The sequence below is a fragment of the Trichosurus vulpecula genome, chromosome 2 (genome assembly GCF_011100635.1).
Source record: "Trichosurus vulpecula isolate mTriVul1 chromosome 2, mTriVul1.pri, whole genome shotgun sequence".
NCBI classification, from domain to species: Eukaryota; Metazoa; Chordata; class Mammalia; order Diprotodontia; family Phalangeridae; genus Trichosurus; species Trichosurus vulpecula.
The window spans coordinates 356,614,860-356,629,994 of NC_050574.1; the positions used below are offsets into that span (position 1 = coordinate 356,614,860).

The 15,135-nt window shown below is 36.4% G+C and overlaps 1 protein-coding gene across 2 annotated transcripts in view; it reads right to left on the reverse strand.

Annotated features, from left to right (window-relative positions):
• Positions 1 to 1,036: 1,036 nt before the first annotated feature.
• The window catches only part of ALCAM (activated leukocyte cell adhesion molecule), a 262,053-nt gene continuing 247,954 nt past the window's right edge, over positions 1,037 to 15,135 (reverse strand). For both annotated transcript variants that reach the window (XM_036746786.1, XM_036746785.1), the window contains 2 exons: positions 5,373 to 5,490; positions 1,037 to 3,488 (listed from right to left, as the gene is read on the reverse strand). In XM_036746786.1, the coding sequence (XP_036602681.1) occupies positions 5,403 to 5,490 (88 nt within the window). In that variant the 3' untranslated portion in view covers positions 1,037 to 3,488; positions 5,373 to 5,402. The remainder of the gene's footprint in view (positions 3,489 to 5,372; positions 5,491 to 15,135) is intronic.

Genomic DNA, 15,135 nt, shown 5'->3' on the forward strand with positions numbered 1-15,135 from the left:
GGGTACAGCAGAACTGTGCAGAAGGATACAGAGTACTATATTTTGAGCCAGAGGACCTGGATTCAAATTCTGCTTTAGTTACTTATTACCTATTTGACTTTGGACAGGTCACTTAAACTCCCCAGTCCTTTCTAAAAAAAAAAAACAAAAACAAAAAACCAAAGGTTTTGGAGCAAATGGCCTTGAAGGTTCATCCTTTTCAGCTCTAACCCTATAATCTTCCCAAATGGACAACACAGAATTTTACCCGATTAGCCCAATTATGCTGTGACTATGATGGAAGCCCATTTCCTTACATAGTACAATATCACAGATTCAGACATGCCAAATATCTAATGGTATCCCTTGAAATCTAAGAACTATGACAAGTTAAGTTCTATTGTATGATAAGGCTTCTTCCTTGCTAACATTATTAAAAAGTTCCATTGTAAGAGAAACACAAACTCATTATCTCTAATAATTAATAGGTAATAGTTAACAGATGACAAATATGAATCCAAGGGAGAAGCAAGTAGCTTTCCAAGGGTCAGGCAATGTCTCAATTGGTGGCATCTATTATTTTTCCCCATGTTCATTTGGCGGTTTATCTTGAAGAGAGGTCATTTCTACAAAATTTCCTAGGTAATTACAAATCTACTTCCAATAGCATGTTGGTTTGTATGTTTGCATTATGTGTAAAGGACTGGGAAAGTTATTTATTTTATAAAACGGTGTGGAAAAACCTGGAAGATGCCAAACATGAGTGCAGTCTGATCTAATCTGTTGAAGGTTCAGAAAGAAATATTTTATAGAGACACTCATCTGTGGAAATCTGAGGTTATGTTGGCTGGCCGAGTCAGCTAACTTTGGTTTATGAAAGGTTGTAGCAATATTTGTTATTCAGCTCACCCAGGACTATCAGTTACTCACAGAAGACTGCAATCTTAAGTCAGTTGTCCTTGAACGTTTGGTTTCATATACAAGGCACTGAAATCGTTTCTAAACGAAAAAATGGGCTCAGAAAAATGTTCCTTCAGACTAAAATGGGAGACAGACATTTGAAGACATACTTCAGTTTTATTATCTTTTAGGCATAGATGGGCATGTTAATCCATTTCCACACACAGTTCCTGTAATCACCGACAGGGAGTGAACTTTGAGCTGGGAAAACCTGCCTCCTGTTGCCAAAGAATTAAACTGGAGAGAAGCTGGAGCAGAAGAAACCTCAAATGGTGAGAACTGGTTCATCTTCATTCTCAATATTGTCAATGTAGATATCGATTCACAAACTTTTTTCTTCTTCCAACCTTTGATGTAGTGGACAGTGTTGTCCGCTCCGTCCCTGCATGCTTTCTGCTCTCGTTCTGGAGCGTGCCACTTCAGATGGCCCACTCGCTAGGGTTTGACAGCTATTTCTGGAATTAGTTAACTATCACAAGGTGAAGCCAAAGTATTGTGGTTTTTAACCCTTTCTTCTTAGTGTCACATTGCTGCTTTCTGCAAAAGTATCTTAGCAGCTGTACTTTGCAGCCTTTATCTCCCACAACCAAAAGAAAAAAAATTATATATAAGTAATTTCTTTTTTTTAGTGTTCATGTTTTATTTCGGAAAACAGGTGTTTAAAAATTTTAGAATTTCCTTAAAACTCTAAAAAGAAAAAAAAAAGGAAAAGAAATCACAGTATTTACAGAGATAACAGAATGGCTTAGCCATGCAAAACAAATTACTTTGGTTTTTTTTTTTCCTTTCACTTTGGTTTAAATGTTGACCAAAATTCAATTTTTTCCTGCCAAATAAAACTTTAATAAATCAAAGTTTAGAGGCAATATAGCATATTTTCTTTTCGCTCTAATATTTTATACATTATAGAGTTTAATAGGACATCATATGTATTTAATCCATACCAATGTACTACAGGAAGCTTTTATTAAGACATCAGTCACTACTGCCCAGACATTTTACAAATTTACAATAACAGTGTGTTTCTAAAGAATGCAGAAGTGGCAAAATATCATTCCTGACTTCCATTTGAATTTAATCTCTAATTTGTCTGTTAATTTCTATTAAAAAAAACTTTTACTGGTCTGTTCAAAAAAGAGTCACCAGTTTCCATTTTTTGTCTCCCCTTCCCCTCTGGATAATTGTTTTTTTAACTGGAAATTTGATGTCATTTGTCCACAAAATTATGTTACACTAGGGCCAAAAATGGCTGTATCATGTTTATTCAGAAACCAGGCTTCTGCATGAAGGAGGAAAGGTTGAAAAGGCTAATCACAAATACACTATTGGCCCATATCCAGTCTACCTCGAAATGTTTCCATTTATACTACCATCCTAAAAATGTCCAAGCGTAAAACATGTTTATAAAGTTACAAATTTGAATGTAACTAAAGATACATAGACATTTCATTATTACACTTTCATGTACTGTTTGATAAATTATGTACCAGTTAAAAACACTAAATTATCTCAAGGTGCATTCAATATCTGTAGCGTAGTTAACAAAAACAAACACACACAAAAAATATATATTCTATTCCTGTGGAAAATAACGCAGCTCTGATAATGACCACTGTTAAAAATCTCCAATTCTGACTGATATCTTCTTCAAAGAGGAAAATAAAAGCGTGTTTTTAAGGCAGTGGAAAACCCAGAGGATACAAAATCAATTTGAAGTTTCAGTCACATTATAAGTAATGGAAATGGGGATATAAGCCATGATTTTCCAAACTGTTATTGATTGATTTACTTTTTTTTCTTTTAAGAAATATTCCCAGCAACTATCTCTATATGTAAGTACTACCCCCAATTCGGTGTTGTTTCTTGACAACAGGCATCTATTTCATTTTAGGAAACCTGTTGCTTATATGTTAGTATGCTTGTGTTTCGACTGGTGTTAGTTTGCTGTATGTACATTGAAATAGTGTTTTTCAACCTGATGTGTATGTGCGTGTGTGTGTGTATATTGAGAGAGATAATTACATCTTTGAATAGAGTAACATGTGGTGCCCCTACCACATGGCCACAAGTTTCTACCTTAGGGTTTCAGGAACTTGTGATAAAATTTGAGGCGTTATTGATAGCAATCAGAATCAGAAATGTACCTGCTCAAAGAGTATCCATAAAAAACAATTGAAATAAAAACATTACACTATACATCAGATTAACAGCAACTCCCAGAACAAAGCCTTACAGTGTATAAAAATAGCTACGTAAAAAATTTACATAAAAGGCAAACAAAAAAAGAAATCCTCAGTGCAGAAATTTACAGAAAAAAATTCAAACAGAACACAACATAGTGACCTATTATCATGGCTGCCAAAATTTGTTTGTTTTTTCTTAAATTTTTCTATTTGTTGTTTTACTTGAGATAATTTTCTAAAATCTTGTGACAGCTTGGTAGAATGAACTGCTTAACACTTGAACCATGAATAGCTGTCAATGTCTTTGTATATGTCTTAAATACAATCCACGTTCATGCTTCAATTGGTCTATATGGTTTTTTTTCTCTGAAAATGTGGAAAGAAAAGAAATTAACCAAAGTGAATTACCATTAACAATCATTATGTACCAGTCAATTGCTGCTTGGGGAAAAAACGTTGTCATGTATGAAAATTTCATCTTTCACTTGATTCTTTTCTATTTTTATTCCTAAGTTTATGCATCTTTTCTACAAAATTTATTTGATATTAAGAGTTTTGTTGGAGGAGTGGTGCTGGAGGAGGGGAATTGCTTAACTTTGACAAATCCGTAAGACCTACATATAGAAGGAAATTCAAGCATTTCATCCCATTTATGTATTGAGCAAACATACTTGCCCTCTCTCCAAAATCATACTCTTTCTTCCTTATCCAGAAGAAAAATAATTTGAAGTTCAAATCTTACTCTGAAAATATTATATCCAATTTTAAAGAAAATGGATAGTGAAATGAATCATATAGCAAAGACATGGAAGTGTTCCTCTCAGTTGTAAGTTTGAGAAATCTGTAAGTCAAGGCTCTGTTGTGAGGAGATTAAGAGTCAGGTGCTGAGCACTTTAACCTCCTAGTCTTCTGATCTTTAAACCAAGTCCATGTGAAAGCAGATCAATTGGAGGTGTTTGTTGTTCTTGCTCAAAAGCTTCCCCACCTCACTCCTACATCTTTCTCACCATGTAACTAGATTCCACTTTGTTTTCTTCCATTCCAAATCTTACCTTAAAGGTTTAACTGTAATGACCCTTCTATGTACTGTGGTGGACATGGACCTCACACTCCAAAGGATATGCATAGATTAGCAGCCTATATCATTCTTACTAATGCCCCAAATTCTCATGTTCTAGAGCTGAGAGAGGCCTTTTGTTCCGTCATTTTTTCAGTCATGTCTGATTCTTTAGGACCCCATTTGGGATTTTCTCAACAAAGATCCTGGAGTGGCTTGATATTTCCTTCTCCAGCTTATTTTACAGATGGGAAAACTGAGGCAAACAGGGTTAAGTGACTTGCCTAGGGTCACACAGATAGTACTAGTCTGAGGCCAGATTTGGCTCAGATGAGTCTTCCTTACTCCAGGCCTGGCAGTCTATCCACCCCACTACCTAGTTGCATTAGCAGGGCCTTAGAGATAATTTTATTTAATCTCCTCCTTTTCTAGGTGAGGAAACTAAGCTGGAAAAAAATAAAGTATCTTGTGTAAGACCACAGGTAGGACAGCTATAAGAAACAAAGATGGGATTCAAACCTCTCTCTCCTTGCCCCAAAGTCACTTCTTTCTCTACCACATTGCACTGCTGCTGATGCTATGTCTGTCTGGGCCATGGGAATGTGAAGAAGTGAGTAAATGTGACTCTCACTACCTAATCATCATCTTCCCTAATACTCAAGAATGAAATACAGAAGTCATCTACAGATAATCACATGCTATAGTTATAGACAAAGATCTAGAGTGAGCTGCTCTCCTTCTGTGAGAAAGATTTTCAAGGGACATTTAGATAATTATTCTATCACTCATAAGCAAAACTGCATTAAAATGTTTAGATTACATTTTTACATGAACCTCTTCCTTTTCTTTGCCCAAATTGAAACCATTAGAACCTTGTCACATCCTCTCACAATATTGCTAACACATCATCCCATAGAATGAGGTTTCTTGGGATTCTGAAACACTTTTGGCAAAAGTTAAAATCTCGGGTGACACTGGTTGTTCATGGGACAATCGTTCTTTGTTCTGTGAATTTGCGATCTTTGGGCTCACTAAAGTGGTGTGTTTTACTCTTAACGACGTCTCTTTCAGGATTTCGAAGGCCAGAATTATGAAATGAGAACCTCAAAACCTCTTTTCCTTTAATCTCCTAGGATACTCCATACTTACCCACTAAGTCATTACATTTAGACCTTTGTGTAAAGTCCACCTACCTGGAACAGCAATCGGAAAATTTTTTTCTCTTAAGCTTCTGTTTTGTGATTGTTTTCTTCTAACTTTTTGTTTTCCTCCATGTTTCCCAGGTCTTTGTTTACATGTTTTGATGCTGTCCTATAAGAAAAGTAAGATAACCACTATTGCGTGTGTCACATGTGTCCATATACTACCATTAAGGTTCAAATTGAGTGTGATCACCAATATACTTTAGACAAAGCACTAGTGCAGGAGTGGGGAACCTGTAGTCTCGAGGCCAGAAGTTTGGACTCAGTCAAAAGGCCATACTTGAGGGCTTCATGTGGCCTGGCAGCCACAGGTTCCCCACCCCTGCACTAGTTTGAATAGTTCCAGACAAACAGAAGACCACTTAGTGGAATTAACATGGTGGTGGAGTTGTGCTTATAGGCATAAGATCAATCAAAAATTCAATTATCTTTAGTATAGACTTCAAATAATCAGCTCTCTCTTGTCTTTTGGTTGTACAATTTCCATTTTCTCCTATATTTATTTTAGGGAAGTAGTAATTCCTTTTTAGGTAGAGTTTGCATCTCAGCAGACACTACCCTGAACACTAAGAGTGAGACAGGGCACCTCTTCAGAGTTTCCTCTCCTATGCACACCAACCTGACCAAAGCCTAGTGCACCCAATTTCAGTTTCTATTTCAGCAAAGAATAATGAGGTGATGGTAGCCAGGAGTGAACCCTAAAGCCCCTGGGGCTCTAGAAGTGGCCTCAGTAGGAGATGCTTTGTAGATGAATATCACATCACAGTCTTTGTTCCTGTCATGTTTATCTAGGAAACCTGGAAATACAGCAGCAGCAAAAGATATTGGATGTTAAATATTGTTAACATTTGTCATTTTTTAAGCAGTTCTCCTCAAATCCCTAGATGGAAACTTCAACTTCTAGATTATTCAGGTAAAGCGAGAAGAGGGCAAATATTTTCCCTTTCTCCTGGATCCCTGGCACAATGGTGCAACAATACAGATCTCTTGTCTGTCCATGTTTTTTTTTTTTTTAATATATGTTTAAAGCATTCATTAATCCATGTAAAACTTTAGGTGCCCCTTGATTGAGAAGCTCAAGGAAATGCAAGCTTAAAATTTTTTTAAAAACTCCATCACGCCTATAAGAACTTATATACAGGCAAAAGATTTCTGGAACTCTTATGGCTAGAATCACAACTTTTCTGGGAAAAGGGAAGGAGCCAAGTAGAGTATACATACAGGGGAGATAAAGACTTATGACTCATTCAAACTGAGACACTTAATGCAAGTAGTTTAGGATGAATTCGTGAATTAAATGCTTAGCTTAGTTTGAACTATAGCCTATAAAATCCATTCGTTAAGTGTGTGAGCAACTCTAGAACCATCTGAGAGAGTGCCTTAATGCCATGATCATCTTTTCAAGGTCAGAATTTCAAGATGCAAATGGGAATATGTGGTGAATGAACTCAACAAAGTAAATTCCTTAAGTCAAATTACTTTATCACATAAATATCTTCTTTCTTGCATTGTAATTAAATAACATGTATAGCAATTTATAAATCCTTAAAGAACTATATAAATCTTAGTTATTATTAGTGTTAACTGTGATCTAAAGGTACAGGGCACACCTGCATAGATCATCCAATAAAGTACATTAGAAACATTTTTGCAGAGTATAAGAGCACAGAATTCTAATACCAGTTCTGTAACAAACTAGCTATTGTGACCTTTGAGTGACTTAGTTTCTATATATGTAAAATGTAAAATGAAGATCTAGAAATCTTTGTCTCTGGCTCTCTTGTGCCAATTTTAAATTTAGCATGTCCAGATTCTATGCAAATAGTGCTCAGCCTTTCCAAATAACAGTCTGAAGGGGATGTTGTCTTAGACAATCAAAATCCAGCAGATGATTACTGATTTCATCCACTAAATTCATTTTTAAAATGTGATGCATCAAAATTATCAGTCTTGCAACAAATAATCCATGTTTTACCTAATCCAGGGACTAAAATGCTAATTAGGGTGGAACTTTTTTGTTTTCTCTTTTAGAATGCTAAGGTTATCAAATACCTTTGATGGGTCTTGCCTTTCAAATGCAATGGCAAGCAAAGTGGACTTTTTTGTTGTCTCTTCTTTCTTTGATTAAATCAGAGTCTTTGACCTGCTTAAGAAACAAGAAAGCCTAGTTCACACAGGCTTGAGTTGCATGGTTGTGACACCCTTTGACCCTGAACAAGGTATATAAAGCCAGAGGTTAGCATTTTGTTTGGGGGCATACTCATTGAAAGAATGTTAGTGATGAGACTCTGGGTAAGCCATTGAAGCAGCCCTGCCCAGGTTTTGAAAACCCAGATATTGGTGCTTCTCTGGTAACTATGTACTGTCATTTGGTTAGACAGAAATGTTGATCTGTTTATATTGTCTCTGTTTGTAATTTCTATTTGTATTTGCTCTGAAGCTCAGGGTGTTGGCTTTTCCTCCTGAACTAAGTGAATGGTGTATGTATGTTTGATTAAAGTGAGATTGTAAATCTCTTAAAGTTAGTTTCCTTAGAAAAGCAGATCAAAGAACCCGTGCTAGCAGCCCTCCTGTGTGCTGGTGTTATTGGTCTTACCCAGCTGCAATAGCTGCAAGCAACATTGTTGATGCAGGGACATATGAATTGCTTTTGGATTTACTCATAATATTAGTATTCATCAAACTTCTGTTTTTTCACCCAGGTCCTGTGTTATCAAAGGCTAAGCCAATAAGATCTTAACCTCTGGAAGGTCCTTCCAAATTCAAAAAGCTTTGAATACAGGGCCAGTGCTGCTTTGTGAATCTGTCATCTGGCTACCAAAAGGACCAATCTCATTGAGTATTGGGGAGGTTAATTAGCAGAAGGCCTGGTGATGGTGGTTTTTCTCCCCTCAGCAACTCATGAAATTATTAAGGGCCATAGGGGCTTTCATGTGCTTCCTAAGTGAGAAAATACCATCACTGATAAAATATCAGATCATTTGAAATATTGAAGTTAAAGGCAAATAAGTTCATCATCTTTTCTTGCATAAAGGAAATGGAGAAAGAAAAACAGAGGACATGGTTAAAAAGTTCTTACCATAAGCACCCAGGATACTGTCACTGCTTCCTGAGTAAGAAGCTTTAATGATACATTTTGCTGATGGTGATTACCCCACATCAATGGCAAAGCCAACCAGAGAATCAGCTACTATATTTTCTATCACCTTACACTGACGTGTCAGATACACGTGTGGATACTGTGTAGGTGGTGCAGGAGTCATAAAAAACTATTTGAAACAACACATTGGGGGCAATTAAGGGAAATGTGTTGAAGGCTTCAGAGTCAAGTATTTGCTTTGCTAGCTTCAGTAAGTGCCAATGTTAGGGAGTAGCACTCCTGAGTAAACTGTGACTTTGAACTTGTGACAGCAGCCTCAGTATCTGCCGGAGCCATCTCTAGTACTCTTTTTCTCTGCTTTTTTCTCAATCATTGAGGTAAAGAAAACAACAACAACCCAAAAGAGATAAAAATACTGAATGTGAAACCAAACCCAAGAATAATTAACAGAACAAAATGTTTTGACAATGAACTAAATACCTTATGAGTGCGGAAGCCTCTTAATGATCTTTTTAAAAAACTTGTTCTTTATCTTTTCCATTAAATAAGAAGAAAATATGAATAAGAAGATGCACCAGGGCTACACTGAATCTGGTGAAGGATTGAATGTGTTGGTGAAAGTTTGTTGGTAAAACCAACTATTACATGTCCCTAAAAATGGGAAGATCAAGATTCTGATGTCACAAGAAGTTCATGGGAAATGAGGGAAGGGCAAAGGAGAGAAGATGAAAGACTGTCTATTGTAAGCTTGCTAGTGAAGTTCATTTTGGGGGGGTTTGACGAGCTTTGGAAATAAGTAGAAAAGAGTTACCCATGTATGCCAACACTTGTATGAGTGTCTCTGACAGAAAGCAGTATGAAGGCTCCAATGCCTGCCCAGTTCACATCAATAAGTGAAACATATTGCTTGATTAAGAATGGTCGATTGTGATTTTACCTGTCCAATCACCTGTGGTTGGGTAGGGAGGTAATGAATGAATTCCTGTTGTTGTTAGTTTGTATTCAAACTCATTTTCAGCTTCTGATGAGTATTGTGAATTTTATCTGCTGTGAGTCATTGAGTAAGAAGGTCCTAAAAAACTGTTCATGGTTGTGCTAATCTTCCTGAATGCTAGAATTTCCTGATTCTATCCAAAGGAAAGAACTGAACATGTTCAGGGTCTGCTCCTAGAATCTTAGGGCTGAAAGAGAACTATAAAGTAGTGAAGCAGGCTTTCTAATTGTTGGGTGAACAGCAGTGTTGTTACTTTATAGTCATAAAATCATTTGCCTTTGTTTATATAAAGCTGAGGCACAGAAATGCATTTTCTTGAATCAGGAAAGGATGCAGAAATGGAGAAGGAAACTGGTATTGGACACAAAAGTTTGGAGGTGAAAACAAGTGAATTGCATAAGCTCTGGCCAAGGGAACTTCAGGTCACTGAGTATGTTTAGAATTTGGTTTTCTCTACATCCCAACTGGCTGCCTGGACCTATTTGTGAACAGGCAGATCAAGGTGAGGTTGGGTACCTGCCTACAATCATGAATTAAATACTATTCAGCACCATATTTAAAATACTTACGTGTGCATGTGCATGCATGTATATTGGGTGGGCATAATGAATGGATAATGGATGGGACACAGCATTTAGTGTAATTAATCTAGCTGCAACCCATCTGGGGACTTAAGCAGTGATTTCTATGGTCTCAAAGGCCACCTTGCAACAAGAGCACATTTAAAAAAAAAACACTAATCATCTTCTGTGATGAGTCTTGAGATACAAAGGTCTTGGAAGGATCAAAAATGTAGATAATTCAAAGAGCAATGGAAAGCTGCATGGTGGACGTAAATAGGTGAGGTCCTATTATTTAAGAAGGGGTAAAAAAGACACGATCCATGAAATATGTGACTATAAAAGGAGGTAGAGTGATCAAGCTTCAGTCACTAGGCTTAGAGGAACTACATAGGGTGCAGAAAGAACTGGTGATAACTCAGCTACAGGCTATTGTTACCGATCTTTGAAGTATTATAGAGAATAGAAGAGATACTGCAGCACAAGAAATAAATAGGCAAATGTCCTGATTTTTAAAAAAGGGATGAACGTAGATCACAAAACTACAGGCTGGTGAGCTTACCTTCAATTTTTAGAAAAATTCTATAGAGTACTATTAAGTAAATGATTTCAGGGCCTTTAAAAAGAGAAGCGATCATTAAAATAAATCGACTAACCCACGAGCAATTATTAGAGTCTGTGTGCCAGGCATGGCACTAAGGCAAAGAAAAGTTAAAAAAAATCTCTGATTTCAAGAAGCAGAGAGACAACAGAGGAGATATCATGTAAATAACTAGGTATCCACAAGCTAGATACAGGATAAACTTGGGGAAGTCTAAGAGGGAAAGCATCAAGATATGGGAGGTTGGAGAAAGACTTCTTATAGAAGATGGGGATTTAGCTGATAATTGAAAGAAGACACAGAAACTAGGAGGTGCAGTGTTTAAAGGCAGGGGTGGGACATGCACTTAATTAAACAAGGGATACGAGGAAGAGAGAAAACATACAATTTTGATTATATATGTTTTAAAAGTTTTCAACAAATAAAATCAATGGAGACAGAATTAGAAGACTAATTATAGAATGGGAAAATACTTCTATTAAAGATCATTGACAAAAGCGTGATATCTAATATACAACAAGGTGTTTAAAAGAGCATTTTTAAGTACAAGTTCCATGTTGGCATGGAATTTAGAAAATTTTCCTAGAAATTAGAGCTGTCCAACAATGGAATAAGACTAACTTAGGAAGTAATTTCCTGCCCCTAAGGATTGCTGAGTAGAGGTTGGGCAGAGGGTGATGTAGAAGAGAGAACCACTGTTATTGGTTGGACTAACCACTGGTAGCTCTTGCAACTTTGAGATTTGAGGATTTTTATGCGTAAAAAATGAGAGATGACAGATCAATAGCATGAGTGCAAAGTTGTGAGATGATGAAAGAACCAGAGGAAGGCCTGCAGCACATGGGTTAAAACTTCTGTGGGGCCAGACAAAGGCTGAGCAAGATAAAATGGCGTGGAAAGAGTACACGTCAGTGGAATCACAGCAGCTAAAAAGGGTGAGCCAAAATACAAAACATGTATGTTATATTTCCCACAAGTTAGCAAGTTTAAATTTGAACATTTCAAAATTAAATTAGGATGTAAATATTTTACAAATCCTAACCTTTTAAAAGTAGTCTATGTACTCTGATCTTGACTCTGATAATTACTATTGAATTCAACTGAAAAAACTTTTAATAAGCGGCTACTACCACTATTTCTAGACACTAAGGTCTAGGGGATTCATAAGCAAAAATGAAACAGGACTGCTTTCAAAGGACTGACTTTCTACTAGCTATGTGACCTTAGGTTCAGTACTTTTATCTTTCTGAGCCTTAGGTTTCTCCCTTGTCAAATAGGGAAAGTAAGAGTGGTACTTTCTTCACAGATTGGCTGCGAAGATCAGGTAAGATAATGTACGTAAAGTACTTTATAAACCATAAACCTGTAAATCTGTCATTACTTTCCTGCAGTTTGAATACTGTTTTTATTGTTTCAAGTTCTGTCTTTACCTTACATCTCCCAAGCCCAAGAAGATGCATCTTTTTCTCAGTTCAGACATACAGATAGGATGGTTATAAAGTAAAGAAAACTAACCTCTTTATTTTATAGTCACATTTTATGTTTGCATTCTTCTATGTACGCAAAGAAAACATTAAAAATGTTATACGTATATGTAAAATATTACTAAATGGAATTAACTTTTGTATGTGTGAAATCACTCAGCACTGCTATTTCTTAATTAGGATTATGTGCCTCTATCCTCCATTTGGTATAACTTAATTTTAACATAACTTTAAATTTAGGGAACTGATTAAACTTGGCATTAATTTCACTTAAAAAACCCAAGAGCTTAATGAGTTTTCAAATTACAATATAACATATGTTAGATGGTGGCACCTACTGGTGACATGCGATAATGTAACTCAGCTCTACAAAAAGAAAAGGAGAGAGGAAGCTAAATTACGGATTTTTTTTTTCAGAGATAGGGGTTGTAACAAATTATTTTGTAAGAAAAGGCAGAACCTTACAATGATGGCAGAAAAGAATAGAATTGAGGGCGTTCCTCAGCCAAACGTAAATCCGTCAACAAGTATTTATTAAGTGCTCACTATTGGTCAGGCCCTATGCTAAGCTCTGGGGAAACAAAGAAAGGCAAAAGCAGTGACTTGGCCGCCCCAATACCTTTCTCCTTGACCTACAGTAGGTGTTCCTAATCTTTTTTTGTGTATATCACGGTCACCTTTGACAGTCTGGTGAAGTCTATGGATCCCTTTTCAGAATAATGTTTTTAAATGCATAAAATAAATACATGTTATTATCAAGGAAATCCATTACATAGAAATACAGTCATCACAGTTTTTTTTAAGTTCATAGACTGTGAGATAAGAAACTCTGATTTAGAGTAAAACCTTGCTTTCTTGAAGGAAAAGGCTAGAGAAAATGTTAATTCTATGAGGAAGAACTCTGCGTATCTATTTCATTAGAAACATTTATACTATAAATTCACAAATCCATGCTTTTCATTTAACTGGCAGTGATTCCTATGATCCTAGGAGGTAGATCTCTTAGATTTATTCTCAGCTTCAATATTAGGTACTTGAATTACTCATTGAGATTTTGGGTATCTGCTTGACACATGAGTTGCAGCGACAAGGAAGAATGTCTATTAGGAGTTTTATACATGTCGGGTATTTAATCTGAGCTCGGATGAAAAGGAGTTTTAGAGGATAAAGTAGAAACTAATGGCTGAAACAAGGATTTGGGATTAACTATGGATCCTACTTTTTCGTCATCTTGTTTCCCTTGATAGGGCTAGTGGAGAGGGGGTGGTAGCTCTGGCAGAACGTAACTTTTTGTTATTCTTACTCAGCTGACCAAATGTGTGCTTTCTACCTAAAATTGATGGTTTATGCCATACGTACGTTAGGGATGGACACTGCTAAACATTCTGCACTATGACCAAACTCAAGTATCATAAGACTTTCAGTGAGGAAGTACAATGGTCAATACTTCTTTACTGTTATCAGCATCTGTGGGTCTTACTGTCCTTATTCTTCTCTGGGTGTGGAGCAACTATATGACATTTCTTTGCTTTAGTTCATATATTCCTGCTTAGATATAAAAACAGATTTCCCAGCAGTGGTTTGAAACCTGAGATCTAGGTGAGGGGGCAGGATGAAGGAATGTATTACACAATTCCCCATTAAGCCCATTTTAAAGTTTACTATGAAAGAAACACTACTCAGGACTGCAAACATGTTTCTAATCATTCTCATTTAAACCCAATTATTGTTTTATAGAGCAAGAGCAAAGAACTTTCTCACAACGTTGCTAAGGTCTGACTCCATGCTTGACTATGCTTCTATAAAGCTATTCTCCATTACATCTTGTCTGTCTCTCAGACTTGCTTTTGGGAATATGCGAATGAGATAGATATCTTTTCAGGCTGGTTAACTAATGACTATGTATTTAGGCTTCCAAAGAAAATCAGGGGCCCTGTCCTTTCTCAATATCTGATATCCACATAAAAAGGCTGAGAATTAGCTGTACTGATTTGTAAGGTAGAAGGCATGCCTTATGAGAAGAGTGCTTATAAGTACTCCTTCAATTAGCCTTGGATTATTTCAGTGGCCAACATATGCAGATATTTGTGCTCTTCAGTCATTTTCTCAAAGTAATGGACATTACACTATTTAACTTGTCCAAGAATTTCAAATGATGGCTATTTTAAGAGTATATGCAACGATCTTATAGTCTTATTAATCAGCCTAATAAGTCATACATGAAAATCTCTAATTCAGGACATGATACATGTTCTGGAGTTTGAGGCTATTAGCTAAACTTTCATGAGTTTCAGTTTTTTCCTTCATTTATAGAGTTAACAATACCAAATTAAGTTGCTAAAATGGTAGCTTCTTCAACAGGGTTTTTGCAAGGGATAACTAATCAGGACTGAGAAACACTTGGCAAATCTGAAGTGCCCTACCAATGCTTAATAAAAATCACTTTATCCATGCTTGTGATGAGAATAAGGGTGTATTGCTTTGATTACCAAAAATATTAACCCTATCGGAGTTGGTGCATTTTTCAGGGAGATAACATTTATTTGGATGGTTAAGTGTGTGGAAGTCAAATGGTCAAAGTTGCTCTTAATTTAATGAGGCACTTGGAAGGAACTGCATCAAGCTGGAGCCTGAGTGCTACACAACCAAGTGTCCTGCATTTAATATATGGTGCATCATCTGGGGTTACCATATGGTACTAATTCATGGAGTAATAGAAAATGTTAATTCTGCTAGTCATAGAATGACAAAAATCTGTCTGATGAGAAGCTAGAAATTAGATCAGGATGATTAAAGATGTTGGACCTGGTTCAAGAGTTTCACATGTGCTTGATCACCATATAGGAGAGTGACAGTTCTTTATGTTTCAGCCAAATTTCATATTATGGAGCCAAGTCTTCCTCTCCTTCCTACTGCTGAAGGAATCACCATCCTCTCAGTTACCCAGTGTTACTTTGGCTGGACTCTCTTACCCGTCATATCCAGTATATTGGCACTCTTGTCATGCCTACTGTA